This window comes from Meles meles, chromosome 10, assembly GCF_922984935.1.
Source record: "Meles meles chromosome 10, mMelMel3.1 paternal haplotype, whole genome shotgun sequence".
NCBI classification, from domain to species: Eukaryota; Metazoa; Chordata; class Mammalia; order Carnivora; family Mustelidae; genus Meles; species Meles meles.
The window spans coordinates 53,880,170-53,898,893 of NC_060075.1; the positions used below are offsets into that span (position 1 = coordinate 53,880,170).

The 18,724-nt window shown below is 42.8% G+C and overlaps 1 protein-coding gene across 2 annotated transcripts in view; it reads left to right on the forward strand.

Moving 5' to 3' along the window:
- The first annotated feature begins 662 nt into the window (after window positions 1–662).
- Window positions 663–18,724, forward strand: part of RAPGEF5 (Rap guanine nucleotide exchange factor 5) — a 225,989-nt gene continuing 207,927 nt past the window's right edge. For both annotated transcript variants that reach the window (XM_046020444.1, XM_046020445.1), the window contains exon 1: window positions 663–952. In XM_046020444.1, the coding sequence (XP_045876400.1) occupies window positions 722–952 (231 nt within the window). In that variant the 5' untranslated portion in view covers window positions 663–721. The remainder of the gene's footprint in view (window positions 953–18,724) is intronic.

Genomic DNA, 18,724 nt, shown 5'->3' on the forward strand with positions numbered 1-18,724 from the left:
CTTGCATCTCTTTGCCATACGCCTATCATAGCCAACCAAAGTTTTCTCCCCTTACTCTTTAGCGATGAACGTGCCAAAGAGTAGAGGCAAGTCTATCTCAACGGTGTTTGACCTGTACCAGACTATAGAGCCTGTTCTGAAGTTCTTGGGCAAAAACCGTTTTTGAGGAATAGCGATTATGGTTTGGGTCTGGATTGTGCAAAAAGCAAGGAGGGACTGGAAGAGGGAGGCGTGTCCCAGACTTCCCAGTTCACACGGTGGAAGTCCAAGTCAACCCAGGCTGTTAGGTAAAAGGCGGTGGAGGAGACTCTTCAGCCTCAAGGAAATTGGGGGTGGGGGTGGGGGTGGGATGGGCAGTAGAGTGGGTTGGTGGAGGTTCTGGGAATCCCGCACCTGTGGATGAGCGGGTGCCCAATGTGTCCCACCCTCTTCCTCTTGGGTTCCGGGAGTGGCCGAGGGGGGGCCCGGCGGCGGGCGGAGGTGAGCCGCCGGAGGGGGCGGGGCGGGGCGGGGCGGGGCCCGGCGCACCTGGGCGGAGAGGGGGAGGTGCGCGGGGCCGAGCCTGCCGGGGGCCGCGGCGCGCGCCAATGGGCAGCGGCTGGCAGCGCGCCCCGCGCCCGAGCCGCAGTCGCGCCCTCTCGCTGCCTGGCGAAGGCGCGGACGGCGCGCGGAGGCGAGCGCGGGGGAGACGAGCTGCCGGCGCCGCAGCCGCCGTCAGGGCATGAGGATGGCCGTGGGCTCCGTGAAGATGCAGCCACCGTGCGAGAGCCCGGCCCTGGCCGCGGCTGCGGCCGTGGCGGCGGCGGACGGCGCCCTGCGCCGCAGCCCCAGTGCCCGCGAGCAGGAGCGCGAACAGCCGCTGGCGCCGCCACGGCCGCGGCTGAGGGACCTGCCGGCGCTGCTGCGGAGCGGGCTCACGCTACGGAGGAAGCGGAGCGCCGCTGGGGCCCGGGTGAGTGGCCCGGACCCGTCCGGCCCGAGTGGGCACGGACGGCGCACACGTGGAGCCTGCGCCCACCCTCCTGGGCCGCAGAAGGGGCACCTGGAAGTTGGGGAGGTGGCGGAAGGGGCGCCCTCGTGCGGGGTCCCGGGATGGCGGGGTCCGGGGGGGTGCGCCCCGGGTGAGCAACGACTTCCCCTTCCCCCAGGTGCACCTGACTTAACCCAGGGGCACCTGGATTTAGAGCGGCGGGACGTGGGCATCCCCGGAAGGAGGGCCGTTTGCCTCTCCCCAGAGGGGAAGCTGCAGGTGTCCCGGACCTAACTGTCGGGCAGCCCTGTCTCGGCAGCAAGCCTCAGGCCCCACAAACGGGAGCCCAGTTTGCAGGAGGCGCGAGACGCGTGAGCTTGTTTGGAACGCCCCGTGGCAAGCTTCGGGCGTCGGGTCTGGTTCTGACCGCCGCTGCCACCACCACCACCGACGAAGTGGAGACACAGGAGTTGGAAGTTCCCCAGGCGAGCTTCTAGCTCCTGGGTGCTGGAGTCTCCAGCACTTGGTACTTGGTGACGCCCCCTTGAGCAGGAGGGTGCACGCCCTCCACCCCGCCAAATCTTAAATATTGACTTCCTGATGGTGTGTTCAGATATGATTTCCTGGTGAGGGAGTGTCCCTGGTTGTGCCTCTAAACGCATTTAATGGCCTGAGCAGGTCGGACATGTTTTGTTTGTGAAGCGGGATGGCCTGCTGATTTTCTCCTGGGACCTTTCACAAGCCGCTCAGGAGACCGGGCTGGGGCCTCAGGCCAAGGGACTGACCCTCGGGTTTCCCTGCCCACCAGGGCTTTGGGGCAAACTTTGGTAGATTCTACTCAGTTCTTTAGAATTTGTCACCATTAAGCAGGCTTTGCTGAGAAGCTGCAACAATGTGGACTTTGGGGGAGGGGGCTGCAATAAATTGAAGTCTAGGTTGCCTGCTTTAAAAGGAGACCTTATTGGAGGACCTATGGCCCTTACAAAGATAGGCTTGTGGAAACGTGAGTGTTGGGGAAAAACATGTGTTTCGGTGTGGCTTCCTTTGGGCAAGAAGGGTATGAATTGGTATAGGTCTTCAGCCTCTCCAGGTTGTGTTTCTCCTCTTCCTTCCAATGTAGGGATGGCTGGGTGGGCATGATCTGCCTCAGACAGATATTCTGAGGATTAGCTGGATGTAGGACTTCTTAAAGTCCATGACCAGTGGAGTTAAGGAATTGACCACAAGTGACCTTAACGTGGGGCATACAGATTGTCTGCAAAGAAAGTAAGATGTGTCCCAAAGATGTGTTAGCTAAATAAACACAAGAACCAGAGTTATAGACTTTGCAAGAATCTAGGGAAAAGTAGGTCAAATCGTGTTCCTATTATCCTTGACAGTTACTTTTTCATGGCACAGAATACTGAAGACATGAGGGCAGCCAGGCAATCTGTGACGGGAATTGCTGAAGGTTTCTGTATAAATAGATCTTTGTGTTCATCTGCATAAAGGCTTGTGTTTCTTGCTGCCTGGGATGATGATGTGTGCCTTGCCAATATACATATTTGCTCTTCTTAATTATTCTGAATGTGGTTACTTCAAATAATACATACTTCATTAACCCTTCTTTGATCCTAATACTGTATTCCTTGGGGACATTCAAAATACATTTTGTAAGTACATGGCCAGTTTTTTATTGGGGAAAGATTGTCAAATTTCCCAATGTTGGAAACCCATACTTTTCAACTATTTCCCCTCCCTTTGGCTTTGGAACCACCGTTGCGATTTTGGACCTTTCCTTAACAGAGATAGGAAGCGTTTGAAAGAAATTAAAAAATGACAACAACAGGTGGAATATGTACCTGTATTAGTCTGCTCAGACTGCTGTCACAAAATACCATAGACTGGGTGGCTTAAATAATAGAAATTTATTTTCTCACACTTCTGGAGGCCTGACAGTCCAAGATCAATGGGCCAGCAGACTTGGTTTCTGATGAGAGATCTCTTCCTGGCTTGCCTTCTCACTATACCCTCACATGGCCATTCCTCAATGCACATGGATGGAAAGAGAGATCTCCCTCTCTTCCTTTTCCTGTAACTCCACTAATTCCTTCATGGAAGCCTAGCCTCATGACCAAGTCTACCTCTGAGTACCTCGCAAAGGCTCCCTCTCCAAATACCGCCACAGTAGGGAGTAGAACTGCAACATATGAATTTTGAAGGAATTGAGACATTCAGTCCGTAACAGAAGGGTTACATAGGAAAGAGAAAAATAGGTGAAATATGTACCAAACTAGCTGGTGACCTGTGAGCATCTGGGGTCACCTGGTTAGCCCTTTCATTAGATCAGTGGTGCTTGTGCAAACAATCATGGCTTAGATCCCTCTGTGGACTTTTAGTTTTATATTATATGGCCTGCACCTCCAGATTATAGCTGAGTGATTATGGGAACAAATAAACACAAATTTATTACCACTGGTTAAAAAAAAAAAAAGGCAGCTCTAGATATTACACAAGTTGGTAAGAAGGCTTGCAATTTCTGTATTGACCAAGATTTAATTTAGGAATACTTGTGGCACTCGTCCATGCTGCCTTCGGCTCTCACAAATCTGGACAATCAGACATCAACTGTCATCAAGTAAGCTCTTTGTAGGTTATGTTGCCCAACCCAGGTGCCTTGTAGGCTGTCTCTTACTGGGAAGAATTAAGCTGACATTTGGTTAATACTGCAGAACTCCTGTGTGCCTTGGTGTTGTCACTTCTAATCATACTGAATTCAAAATGCAAACTGATTAAGACTCTGCACTCTTTGGACTAAGTGGGGAATGACCACATTTCACTTGGTGGGAGGACCCTAGCTACCTTCTAAAAGAGTGGTAAGATAGGGCACAGCTTGAATTCCCACCAAAACCCTTTAGTCATTCTTTAATAAAAATTGTGTTATGGAGATTATGAGAAATAGTGTGATAAACACTTAGCCTTCAACACTTACTAACTTTTTGCTAGTCTTGTTTCATTTATTTCTCTTCCTCACTTTTTTTGTGGGGGCTGGTATATTTTAAGGCAAAATCCTAAATATCCTATTATCTCACTCATAAATGTGTTCGTTTATATCTCTGATAAGAACTTTTTTCTTTAAAAACAAAAACGAAAACCAAACCCAATGACTTCTATGTTTTTCATGCCTAAAAATAGTAACAATGATTTTTAAAAAGATTTTATTTATTTATTTATTTGAGAGAGGGAGACAAACCGAGCAGGGGCAGGACAGAGGGAGAGGGGGAAACAGACTCCCTGCTATGCAGGGAACCCCAGACATGGGGCTCAATCCCAGGACCCCTGGATCATGACCTGAGCCAAAGGCAGATGCTTAATCGACTGAGCCACCCAGGTGTTTCTTAACAATGATTTCTTAATATGATTCCCATATTCACAGAGATCTCTTTTTACTTATGATTCGTCGGAATCAGGAATCAAACAGGGTCCACATATTGTATTTGGTTGTTAGGGGTTTTTTTGTTTTTTAATATTAATAATTTTTTAAAAGGTTTTATTTATTTGACAGAGAGATAGAGAGTACAAGTAGGCAGAGGAGCAGGCAGAAGGAGAGGGAGAAGCAGGCTCTCCACTGAGCAGGGAGCCCGATGTGGGACTTGATCCCAGGACACTGGGATCATGACCCGAGCCCGAGGCAGCTGCTTAACTGACTGAACCACGCAACTGACTGAACTACCCAGGCGCCCTTGGTTGTTAGGTTTTTAAATCTATATTATTTTATAATAGTCCTCCTTCCCTACTTTTTTTCATGCCATTGATTTGATGGAGAAAGAGAGTACAGGTCATTTGTCTGGTAGAATGGTCCATTTTCGGGGCTAAATTCTCACTTGTGTCATGTAGCTTGTTTCTCAATTCCCATGTCTCCTATAATATGGCAGTTAGAATTGAGGCCTGATTAGGTTTAGGTTCAGAGGCAAGCATACTTTGTAGGTGGTGCTGTTAAAATCTGTTGTATCACAACCACAAGACACATGATATCTGCATGTGTCTCTTTTTGAGACGTTAAGATTGGTTAGTGGGTTCTTACCTTTCTACCTTTCACCTAATGACTGTAATATCCATAGACGGTTGTAGTCTAGATCCATTTCATTAGGGATTGCAGAATGGTGATGATCGAAATCTATCATTTCTCTTGCATTTATTATTTGGGTATTCTATCTGTAAAGGACTTACCCTCATGAACTGTTTGGGTCTCCTGAAATTCAGATTGTGTAGGAAAAAAAGGAAGGGCTTAATTTTTTTCCTTTTATCAATTTTCTGAGTAATGATTTGGTACCCTAACAATCTCCCATGATAATCAATGAGTTTTCCTTTTTCAAGTATTATAAGAATTTTTGGATCTCAATTTATGTGTTTCAAACCATTGCAGTCAATATTCTTTTGGACCCACAAGTTGTCCTTATCTACTCTATACTTTTTACAAGACCCCAGTAGTCTCTGATACCTTCCTTGCTTTCTGGCACAAGATACTTTAAGCTTACCTTGTCCATTTCCTACTCCAGACCTGAAATCAGCCATTTTCTCCAAAGAGCACTAATTCTTTTTACTAAAAACTGTTCATTTTCCTCCAACCTTTGCCTCTCTTGGTGGTTGCGTTACTTTTTACCTTGGTCTTAGGCCTTCCATCTTAAGTTTTTTATTTCTTCTTAAATTCTTCTCATCAGGCTGCTTCTAAGACTGTCATTTTCTCCCTCTAATAGAATAGCTGGTAACTACCATTCCCTCTTTCTATATATACTGTCAAATTGCTGGGACTGACTTATTTTGGGCTTTGGCGGCTGTGATCTTTTCTGCAGTGTTCTACCAGTTTCTTCATCTCTTCAAAATCTGTTTTATTTACAGCAGACAGAATGATTCAGCAATTGTGCCAAATTGACTGTTCATCAAATGGTAACAGTCCGCTTTTGGGTTAGTCTCCCCTCCCCTGATTTCTTCTCGCTCAGGCAGGGTCCCTGAGGCATGGCAGGTGCCCTTCCAACTTGAGAAATTGGAAGCACAGCTAGCAGCTCTCTGCATGAGGTTCTCTCTTCTTCATTTGTAGTCTCTACCTGCATGATTTTCTCTCAAAAATGAACAAGGTAGCCTGTTTCCTTTTTCCAAGCTGAAGTGTTTTAGGTGTGAGTTGACACCCTCCCCTCCTGGAACTAAGACCTTACTGATTGGGAAATACATACTGTTCAAGTTTTACCAGTATGCCCGATTTATAGTCATTTTGTAAACATATTTCACAGGCAAAGCATGTAGTTTTAATTCATTCTTTGTATTTAAATTCAAATCAGTAGCTAACAGTTCATAGCACTTAAGATTTAGAATTTACAATAATTAATCCTTGTGTGCCACGCGTGTTCTGCTACAGACTTCATTTAGCCCCCACAACAAGCCTGGGAATTAAATGCTATTACTTGCATTCTGCAGATGAGGAAACTGGAACAGAGATGGAACTTGCCCAAGAACCCAGAGGCGGAGGGGGCTTTGAATCCAGCCAGTCTGGTTCTGTAGTCCCTGCTCTGAATTGACTCTCTGGTTTTCCTCGCATGCACTGAGGACAGGGGGTCTATTTTAGTCTAAACTAATTAGCCTTATAGTACCCAAGAGTACTCTATTACCTTACCACTTTGAGAGTGGTTAGTGAATGCTGTCGATAATGCCAGACACTAATCTTTCTTTCATTTGAGTACTCCGAGGCTTGTGGTAGACCTACTGGGTGCAAAGCAGGGAGAAGGGGAAAATATTGTGGTTACGGGTGAATGGTAACTAATATTGACTAAAATTAAAAGTAGCATTCTTCTTTTTTATTTTATTTTATTTTATTTTATTTTTTAAGATTTTATTTTGACAGAGATCATAAGTAGACAGAGAGGCAGGCAGAGAGAGAGGGGGAAGCATGCTCCCTGCTAAGCAGAGAGCCCCATGTGGGGCTTGATCCCAGGACCCCGGGATCATGACCCGAGCCAAAGGCAGAGGCTTTAACCCACTGAGCCACCCAGGTGCCCCTAAAAGCAGCATTCTTGATGTCATAAGCAAAAACCACCCAGGCCCACCTCAGTCAAGGCCAATACAAAAAGTTTGTGAATTCTCCTGCTTACTTTTTTCTTACCTGCTTACAGTAGCCTGTCAGAGATCAGGGCCATGAGGGGAGGCATGCACCTTCCAGGAAAGATGAGTTAGATCAAATATGAGGGACACGTGTTGATCTTATTTGAGAAACATTGACTTTGTACCAGCTTAAACCTTGGTATGATAATCCTTTGTTAACGATGGCTACAGATAAAGTAAAACTCCATGGATGCTACCTCGAACAATATTTATTTGACAAGAGAGAAAAGAAATTATAGATTCATTTATTCTACTTTAATTTCACATAAATTCTAGTAAAAGACCTCAATGGCAAGTTAATGCCATATTTACTTTCTTTCTCTCTCCTCTGACCCCTGGCGTAGGCTTTGTTTGCATAAGTAGATCCAAGGAAAAGAGCATGCACTATGGCTTCAGAAACTTCGATCCTTGCGTGAGTTATTCTTTTTTTTCCTTTGGTGAGTCATTCTTGGAGTTCTCCAAGCCTCCATTCTTCCTTTAGAATGGGGCAAGTTTTTCTGAGAAGAGAGACAGTGTATGGAGACTTTGGTGTACATTGGAGCTTAAATTTTTCCTCCCCCAACTGGATGCTTATCTAGGCAAATATACATTTATAGACATATTTATAGGAATCTAGTAACCAAAAAACTTTGCTTTCATATGCAATGTCAGGTTCCATGTTTTTAAAAAACATAATATCCTAACATACAGTGAATATCTTAGGTGTTATATAAATACTGGTACCATAACAAAATATTCTCAGTTTCACATTTGCACTGTTTCTTAAATTGACTTGGGAGCAATTGGCAACTTGCATAGCTGAAAATAGTTGGAGAGGTGGGAGATAAGTCACTGGTGATGACTTTGAGTACTTGTGATTTTTGTTTGCCTCCATGTTGCATAACAACCTTTGTTAGGAATACTGATAATCCCAGTAATGCTGTGTGATCTAGAAGTAGTTCGTGAGAAGTTAGAAAATTGCTTGTGAAGGCAAAATAGTTAAAATCAATGACAATTTTTTGTGGTCGATTATTATTGTGATGAGTAATTCATAAATGGATGTGGGAAAGGAATGATATGCAGACACCACTGTGGATACTGGCATGTTTTTTTGTCAGTTTAGCACGTCAATAGTCCCCTAAAGACTGGACGTAATTTCACCTCTGAGGAAACTAGGGTCTAGAGAGGTTAAGTAACTTTCCCATGGTCACCCAGATAGAAAGTAGTAGAAGCAGACTGGAACCCAGGACTGCCTGATTCCAGAATCTATGGCCTTTCCTCAATACTGTGTTATCTAAGACTTTGACATAATCATAGCCTGTGGTATATTGAAAGAGTGAATGCACAAGACATTTCAAGTAAGTGCAAAACATAGTTCATTTTCTTTCCAGTGTTTTCAGTAATGGCTTCCAGGATCAGTCTTTAATTACTCACAAGGTTGCCAATGGCTTGGGCAGCAGCTGTCCCTCATCTTCCAGCAATAGCAGCCATTGTACAGGAAGGAAGCCTTGGCATGACTCATCCTGGAAGCCATTGTTTTCCCAGGAGGTTTGGAAGCTGACTAGCTCCCCGGTACAGATGCACTTGGAAATTTATAAAGCAAGCAGGTTCCTTTGCTGGCATGTCTAGAAGATGAAGAAAAAAAGGAGGAGTTTCTTCTAGCCCAGGATTTGGGTTCCTTACAGCATCTTGTTTGCAGTTTAAGAAACTTCAGGAAGCAGGAAGTATGGATTCCTGTCAAAGTAACTGAATCCATTTACAATTGAACAAAAGCATCGAGAATATACAGATATATTAATAAAATTAAACTTTGGTATGTTTACCTTTCAATGTGGTATTACTACCTGAGGCAGATGGCTCTTAACTTTTGTTTATTTATTTAATCCCAGGCCTTTTGAGAATCAAAAGATAGCACCCCAGAAAAATGCACGTGTTAATATATTTTTTGCATCTCTTTTCAGAGGGCTTGTAGCTATCCTGATACCTGGTCACCACAGACCCTCTGATTCAAAAACCGTTCTCTACTCTGTCTCTAGAGAGTACCACCATGGTTCTATAATTGGTTTACTTTTGACCTTTACTTCTAAACATCTAGCATAGTATTAAGCACTCATTCCATCGTCAGTAAATATTTACTTGAGTTACCCTGTTTTACTAGTGTGTTGAATTAGAAATTATCTGCGTCTGACTATAATAAGGGCACCGGTGGTGTTGGTGATAACTGTTTTTGTTTAACAAATCCTTGCATCACACTTGTGGTGTTGAGGTTTTTTGGAGTACCCCTAACAACCTTGGGTAGCAGTCATCCACATTGTCTTCTTTTTTCCCCAAAGAGGGGAACAGAGAGGTACAGAGGTACAGATTTTAGTGCCTCCCAAAATGAGGTACAGAGAGGCTAAGAAAGATGCCCCAGGTCACCCAGGAAGTGGAGGAGCCCAGAATCGAACCCAGGAAAACAGTCTCCATATTATGAGGTCTACCTCTTCTGCTGTATCCTCTCTCTCTAAATAATGTATTTCTTTAATTACAGTCTCTCTTTTTTTATTTCAACCCTTTTGGAATAGGGATGTATATTAAAATCCATGTGAACATTTAATGGGATTCTTTTCCCCCCATGAAGCTGTTCTTAAATTGATGGAATGTCTTAAAATTTGGGTATCTTAGAATAAAGGAACTATAGTAAGGCATGTTCTAGTTTTTAAATGTAGCTGCATAGTTTATTTGTAGAAGTCTCAGAATAAGTCACAGCTTTAAAACGATGCATATAAACACAACCATGTCTATTTATAAAGTATGAAAAATGTGGGTTAAGATTATATTAATGATTTATATGAACACTGATATTGCTTAGGTAATAATATAAATGTCAGAGGAGAATAAACTTAGTATTTTCCTACAAAAAGCATGAATAGCCTCAGAGTAATGTTGAAGATTAAAGAAACTGAAATTCTTTTAAGTGAAACTTTATATATATGTATTTTGTATTTCTGTGTTTCATATATAACTTCTTATGCATAATATATAAGCTTAAATTTATATTATGTATGATTATATATCGTTTATAATTTTTAAAATTATATTTAAATTTAATTTATAATTTAAATATTTCTATTTTATAATTTATTACATATAATGTATATTATATAACTACATCATTTATTATTATACAATTTGTTATATAATTTATTGGTTTCACAGGTTTTTTAAATTAAAATTTTAAGTTAAACTTCTTATATAAATTTGTTTTTTTAAACTAAGTACTGTGAATATATTGAAATGATAATAGATTTAGACTTGTCTTTGAGTCACCACTTTGTGTGGTGAGTTGGCAGAGCTTACCTTCTGTGACTCAGTTAAACTTTTAAAATTTTGTCTGCTTTGTTCATGAGGCATTGGCTTCTCCCTTATAAAATGCTTTTCATTTTGCATTATTTGTATTAGCCTAGAAAAAAATCGTCATTAAAATTAAAGAGTTCTGAAAACCAGGGCTTCTGCAATATAGCTGGTTGTCTTCCCATATTTTTTTTCCTAACTGGTCTAGCAACTTAAACTCCAGCCCCATTGGTGGTTTTGTTGTTCAGTTGAATTTGACCTTGTCAGATCATTTACCTGCAGCTGCTCTGAGGTGTACATGCAGATACTTGTGATGGCCTAATGCTTACACCTTTGGCGCTGACTGTAAGTTTGTTTTACTCTCTGCTGTTACTGTTGTGGGAAGTGAACAGCTTATCACTTCTGTTTGGTCTAACACTCTAAATGTTGACTATAATGAACAAACACGACAAATGGTTCACTCCATCATTTTGCGCTGTGAATTTATATATAGGTATGAAATTCTTCTTTGGTAGGGAAAAAAAGAAGGGAAGATGTGTGATGATACCTTTTAGAAACTGGGGCAAGTATTATGCCTCTTTCAGTCGTCTAAAATAGAATTTGATTGTGACATAGTAAACAGTTTTCTATACGTTTGTCACTTAACAGCTGTATGACCTGGAATAAGTCAAATAACCTTGCTGATTTTCTGTCCCTAAAGTGGAATACCATTGCTCCATCACGAGAATCCACAGTAGATGGATAGGGGACCATTTTTCATTTCTTGCTTCTTGTCAGACCAAGGTCAGAGAAGTGGTCTTTCTCCACTGAGATGCTAGTTGAACCCCAGGACACTTTGGGGCATATCTTAGACAGATGGAAAGATGGATCATTAATATTCACCGTATCTCTTGAGTTGGGGAGGGGGAAGATAATGCATTAGTAGAAAGAGCACTGGAAGATACAGGAAGAATCTGATTAAATCGAGAATCTGTCATATGAAAAGAGTAAAAAGAACATACCTATAAATCTATCCCTAGAAGATTAAATTGTTTGGCCATAAACAGAATTCTCTGAGAGATATCATAAGAGAACTTGTGATAGCCAACCCTTTGTGTCCGAAGAGCTTTACCAGGAAGGTCTATCTTCTTTCAGATAAGAGGTTCATTGCTATTTCTTGTCACCACTGAAAGCTGTTTCTTCGCTTCAAATTAGCATCAATATTTGTTTTCCTCTGCTGTTTTAAATTTATCACAAATCTTCAAAATAGCCCCCATTGAAGCATTCAAATTTCCTATTCTTCTTGGCACGTAACTCCTTTAAAAAAAAACACAACAAATCTAATCCTGTTCTAATCTACCTTGAATATCTCATGAACTTTGAATTTAAAAAAAAAAAAAAACCGGGTGTTGTGCAAAAAGAATGAATACTGTTACACTGAAAAAAAAAAAAAAAAAAACCAGCAAATTCAGTTCATTAGTAGTAGTTGGCTGTTCACTCTGCTGTCTTTTATATAATGATTTACATTTACAAAGTGCTTTCACATGCATTCTTATTTTACTGTTTTCATAACTCTAGAATTAAGTATTCCTTTCTTATATGGATTCAAAAGTATGTTACTGAGTTTTTTTTTATATGCTACACTCTCAACATCTGTGAAGCAAAGATAGGATGGTGAGAGTAGGTAAATTAATACGTGAAGGCTGTTAAGACAGAGGTAGTTATGCAGAGAAAACCTAGTGTGAGCTGCCACTGTTGTCATTGCCATCATCATCATCATCATCATCATCATCATCATCACCATCATTGTCTGAAATGACAGATCTGAGGGAGTCCAAGGTCAGTCTCTTTGAAAAGCTGAAAGAGCTCTTACTGTTGTATGAATAGCAATTGACTGAAATAACTGAGGCTCAAACATGGCTGTCTTACTGAAGATCATAGTGAGGAAGTTAAAAGAGTGGGGGGCTCCATAGCCTGAACTCCTGGTTGGTCCAAGGGTCTGTGTAAGGTTATCTGTGTACTCTTTACAGTCCCTATCTTTAGTCTCTAAAGTTAAAGGAAGACCTCTCAAAATTTAGCACACTTGAGGATCCCTGGAGTGTTAGTGAAAACACAGATTCCAGGAGCCCCACACTTACAGACTTTTAATCGAAGTCTCTAGCATGGGTAGGGCCCAAGAATCTGCATTTCCATCAGGTTCCAGGTGATCCTGCTGGTCCATGGGCCACACTTAGTAGCGCTGGTCTCAAGGGCTGCCAAGAGTTTGGTGACTTTCCTAATCAGAAAGTTAACTGAGGCCAGGAGTCTACCTGGTTTTCTGTTTGCCACTTCCATGATGGAAAGCTAAATCAAGGTGGAGGACCATGACAATGAGACGTTTATTTAATTAATAATATTGGAAACTACCCCTTTTGGGTTTCTAGAGAGTGACTGGTAGTTAAAAAAGAAGTGGCAAACATTTGAAACAGAAAGAGTTTATGGCACCTGTGCTGATTGTTCTGTTTGTCCATCCCATATACTCTCTGCCCCTTTTTGTTTTGCTTTGCACCTTGGAGGCTGCCTCTGGGTGTTCATCACTGGGGACTTTGGTTAGGGTTCAGTCGATGGAAGGCCAGGAGAGAGAAGTTGGCAGTATTTGTCCACTGTGCTCCCTCTACTTTTCAGTGGTGATGGCGTGACCGTCTAGAGCTAGCTACCACTGGGCTGTCACTCCTCAGTCACTTGGGCGCTCTCCAGCCTCCAGGGAAACTGCCTTTTCGTAGGCCCTCCCACTTGTGGCTTTTAAAGGCTTGTTGTTACTACCCCCTTTGTGCTGCAGCGTCTGCTGTGGGGTCTCTGAACCTTGCCTGCCCATCTTTTATAGGCTCATTCCTGAGAGGACCTTGGATTGGTGTAGGAGCCCAAGGAAGAGCAGTGTTAGGAAGGGTGACAGTAGAAGGTATAGCCATGAGGAGAAGAATTTCACGAGTGGAATGGACATTGGCAGTGATTGAGGCAAGGAGTCAAGCCTCAAGCCCCCAAAGTTTAGATAGAAGATGAGGGTGAGGGGGCGCCTGGGTAGCTCAGTGGATTAAGCTGCTGCCTTCGGCTCAGGTCATGATCTCAGGGTCCTGGGATCGAGCCCCGCGTCGGGCTCTCTGCTCCACGGGGAGCCTGCTTCCTCCTCTCTCTCTGCCTGCCTCTCTGCCTACTTGTGATCTCTCTCTCTGTCAAATAAATAAATAAAATCTTTAAAAAAAAAAAAAAAAGAAGATGAGGGTGAGGAATGCAGGGAAGGGGGGGCCTGGCCTCTAGGGTGACACTGAGCTTAACAGAAAGTCCCGAGAGGTCCCTGGTAAGCAGCTAGAACTTGTGCTAGAATGTGACTGAGCGCCGTTCCTGCCTCATTCCTGTGCAGACACTTGGATGGCTGGGGTTCAGAATCAGAGAAGCTTTTACATGAGGAATTTGTATCCCTTCTCTATGATTGCCTTAGTTTTGTTTTTTGGTATTTTTTTCCCCCTGCTCCTGCCTTTTTCCAGAGGCCCTTAGCATTGTTAGTCTATACATAGGAGCTGTAAGACCTTTATGTGGTACTTTGATCTTGGTTAATTTTGTTGCAGTATATTGAACATGTTCTGAAATGCCTGGGAACACTACATTCACAAAGTAACAAACAGTTGAATAGAATAATTACACCTTCAGTTCCTTTGCCCCTGGGTTCCAGTGGTGGGCGTGTCAATAAGATAAAAACCATTTCTCATGGTTTTGGTGCTCAGCCAAGTCATCTTCAGCAGTAACCTCACCCGTAAGCAATGGAACAACACAAACTCACACCAATTCTGTATGTTTATCAGTTCGTTTATATTGAGATATTATGCCCAGGGTAGAACTGTTTCACACCTTTTATGGATCATTTTGGGGTAGTACAGTTTGAATGCTACCAACAGCCAAATACTTTGTGTTAATCAATGAAACACTTAAAGACAAAACAGGCTCTCAATTTCAAATTTTCTATTATTAAAATTTTTTAGGAAGAGAAAAATTTCTCTGTGAGGGAAAATTTACTCTATAATTTTTTTCCCTCTTTCTGGGTTTTCATACATTTATGTATTGGAAAACATGGGTGTGTGAAAGTTGGGGCTTGACCTCATATAGTTGAGGCAAATCATGTAACCTCATGGTACACAGTGTGGGAGAGATTGGAGGCATATGAGCCTTTGTGTTTCCTCCATTTCGCCTCCTTTCTGGTCAGTCATCCTTGGAGGCTTGGTGGCTGGGCACAGAGTAGAAGAGCCTTGCTCTGCCAGGAAGGGGATGGATCCCTCGATGAGGGCTGCCCAGAAGTAGTGGTACGTGAGCATCACCTGTTCACCTGCTAGTGGAAACTGACCAGAGGGAGCAAGAGGGATTCCAGTGCAAATGACCCCGGTGAGGGCCTGATTCTGATCAGCCAGCAGAGAAGTGCTCAGTGTGAAGGAGTGGAGTCAGTGCCCCCCCAGTCAGGCAGGCTTTCTAGTCTCCAACACTTTCTTGTTTTCAACTCTAGTCTAGAGCACAAGTTCTTCCAATCCCCCTCACTGGGGAAGGAGCTCTAACTTTTTTAAGTATCTCGTTCTCTGGATTGGCCCCAAGAAAGGCTCTGGTGAGCCTTTCCCCTGATTTTTTGAAGACTCATCTACTTACTCACTTCCCTTGGAATGAGCCATCCTTCTTCCTTCGGATCTGGTTTCCTTTGGCTGTATCATCCCTGGTTTCTTCTCCTCCTTCCCTCACAGCCTTTGTTCCTTTAAGGCTTTGCAGGTGGGCTGTCTGCCCAGAACGTCTTCTGTGAACCACCTCATCCTTTTGTTCGCTTTTCTTGGTTCACTGAACAACCCTCCTATTTCTTCATCCTTTACTGGTTGCCTGGTCCCCGCTGAGGGCTGTTTCATACGGAAGAGGATGCCAGATGCTCTTCTTAGGAGTTGGGGTGATTCAGCCCATTTTTGCATATTAAAGAGAATTATCTTGAGACCCTGGGGGAAGTCCCCATCCAACCTCCCTTCATTTTTTTTTTAGATGATTGACAGCATTTATATCATTCTTTCTGCCTCCTGCCTTTACTCCCTCTTGCCTCCCCCCAACCTCCCACTCCAAAAGAAGAGGAACTTTTGCAAGAGTAACCACTGTCTAACTGGTCTGCATCATGGGATGGAGAATATATAATTACACTGATTGCTGATTGGTATTACATTTTCAAAACTACATCCTTTCAATAGGGACTTCTGTTTTGGTCAAAGGATGTATACAAGAGGTATTATTCTTGTAAGAAGTAGGATTGTTGTGAAATTCAAAATCCATTTAATTTCTTAATAACTCTCATAAATGTAGAAGCTTCTGTGTAAGCAGTTATCTTTGGGAGTAAAAGGCTAAACAGAAGACCAATTATAGTAGATTAATGATTTTGTTCCTTGTTCCCTCACTGCAGGCAGCCTCTTGTAACATAGCATCAGCCCTGCCCATCCCAGCTGCTGCCCAGCGCTGTCATCCCCGCTTTGATATTTCCATGGTATATTTCCTTTCTTTTACAAATCTATGTTATACAGAGCTCTCTGATTTGTCAATCAGGATAGTGTAGGTTTTGCTGCAGTAACAAAAATACACCAAAATCCATATGGCTTAACACAGCAAAGCTTATTTCTTGCTTACAAAAAGATCCTTTTGTGAGTCTGGGTGCTCTCCAGGGTAGCTGTCTTCTGTGTGGTGTCTCTGCTTCCATCTTAGGACCTTTCCATGTCATCACCCTCCACAGTGACTACAGCATATGAAGAAAGAATGGAGGAATTTCCCACAGGCATCTCAGTGCCTCTGCCTGAGGTGATCTTTGCTCATAGCTCATTGGCCAGAGCAAGTCCTATTACCCCACTCATTTCAAAGCACTGAGGAAGTATCCTCTTTCCAGGAGCTTTGACGAAGAAGAGAAGAACCAGTATTAGTAACATCTGCTTTAAGCATCAGAAGCTTGGAACATAGAACTGAATAAAGCCATGATCCCAGTCTTAAGTCCAGCCAGGGAGACAAACATGTTAGTAGTATTGCAATCTAGTTTTATAGAACTATATGAACTACAAAACACATAGCATGATAACTACTGTGATAGAACAGAAAGTATTCTGAGGGCACAAAGGGAGAGGATCCACCTCCCTGAGCTGGAGATGGGAGGAAAACTTTAGAGTAGGGGTGACACGGGGCTGGGGTTTGTCATTTGCCAGCCTCAGATCTACCTTACCTTGTTCAGGGTGGTATCTGATTTTATGTTATGTACTGTATAACATCTAAACTAATAATTTGGGATACAGCTATAGGAAATCAGCTTTCTTTTCTCTAAGACCTCAAAGAGGAAATGAAAGCTGTCAGCAGTAGAACAGATCTGCTAGTTCACATGAAATGGAACACAAAGGTATCCTTTTAATGAAGACGTACAAAAACTACCTTTATGGAGCAATTATGCCACTGACAGCTCTTTGATCTCAAAAATTAAACTCGCTGTTGCAGTAGGAAAGGAATAAAGGCAAGTGTAAAACAACAATCAAGGTTAGTTATTAGGCAACAAAGGTGGCATGCACAGTCCTTTGATTTGCCCAGAGATTCCGACATAGTTTACATTAGATATAAATATGAGTGGTGTGGTAACGGTGCAAATACTTTGTTTTATAGACAAAAGAAGAGTCTCATCCTGAGATCTGATAAAGCCATCTTCTTACTCTCTCTCTCCTTCACTGCTTTGGGCCCCAATGGCCTTCTTGTGGGTCCTTCATTACACTGGGCCTGCTCCTACCTCAAGGCTTTTTGCAGGTCTGAACCCGTTTCTCTTCAGATAACCATTCACTTGCTTCGAGGCTCTGCTCAAAGACCATTCTCTTGATGAAGCCCCTTGGCCACCCTGTTTAGGATTGTAACATCCATCTCCTCCCCACGTCCTATTCCTATTCTGTCTCCTAACATACGTAGTTGATAATTTGCTTATGTGCTTTATCTGTAGTCAGTCTTTCACCACTATCGTGTAAGCCACCCAAGGATAAGGATTATCATCTGTTTCATACATGGTTGTATTTTCAATCAGTTAGACCACTGCTTCGGGCGTGATAGGTTCTCAGTAATAATTGTTGAACATGTGGGTGGGGGTTCCATTAGAGTTCCTCTAAACTGTACACAAAGTTGTATATTTATGTGTATTTTCGCCTGTAAGCCATGACTACTTTTTAATTCAATATTATAATGTGCCAGCTGTCTTTCCCTAGGGAGCAAGAGTGAGGCTTATTTAAGGAGCTCATAGTCTGGTGGAGAAATTTGTTTGATTCTGCCTGTAATATTTAGTTAAATGTAGCAAGTATTGGAGTGCCTAATGCAGGTAGATATTAAATAGAATTCCGGAATTCTGGAAGCTTACTGTCTTAAGTGTGACAGGCCTGTACTGAAGATTTGCCTCTTTGTGTCATGAACTTTTATAACATACCTCTCCCACTATGTTTCTTGGCTCAGTCCAGTGGCTCTAAGATTTTTCCTCTGTCATGACACACATAAAGTGTGGTAGTAGTGCTCACATGCTTGACCATTCCAGGGGTGTGTTGAATGCTTGGTCAACAACCGGTGGGTTATTTTTCTCATAAGAATTCCACCAAGCTGTACATGGAGTTGTTCTTCACCTCTGGTTCGCCCACTCAGGAAATTATACTGGGAAGAGATATTGTTTTAGAAAACCAATCTGCTTTGATTAAAAAAAAAATTACTCATAAGCCTCAGTACTTCTCTTACTAATAATAAAATTCTCATGGCATATAGCAACTGAGCAAAGGGTGTCATGACAGCTTATTTAAGAATAATTGGGGGGCGCCTGGGTGGCTCAGTGGGTTAAGCCTCTGCCTTTGGCTCAGGTCGTGGTCTCGGGGTCCTGGGATCGAGCCCTGCATCGGGCTCTCTGCTCAGCAGGGAGCCTGCTTCCCCTGTCTCTCTGCCTGCCTCTCTGCCTACTTGTGATCTCTCTCTGTCAAATAAATAAAATCTTAAAAAAAAAAGAAGAAGAATTGGTTTAGAGGATATATACTATGAGGAAAAAGAAAATCAAGCTTGATTACTAAGATTTAAGGAAACTGCTGGGTAGAGGTAGGGTTTGAGGACTAACTCGTTGGTGAGAATAATAGGTAAGGAAGACATTAGAGCAGGTCGGCGTAGAAAGGAGCATGGCATATGGTAGGGACATTGAGGGATGGGCCTGGCTGGAGTTCAGGGTTAAAGGGTTGGACTTGTAAATTGAGGGAAGACGATAGGTAACCTTGAGTTTGTCTTTGTATTAAGCTTGTTATCAGCAAT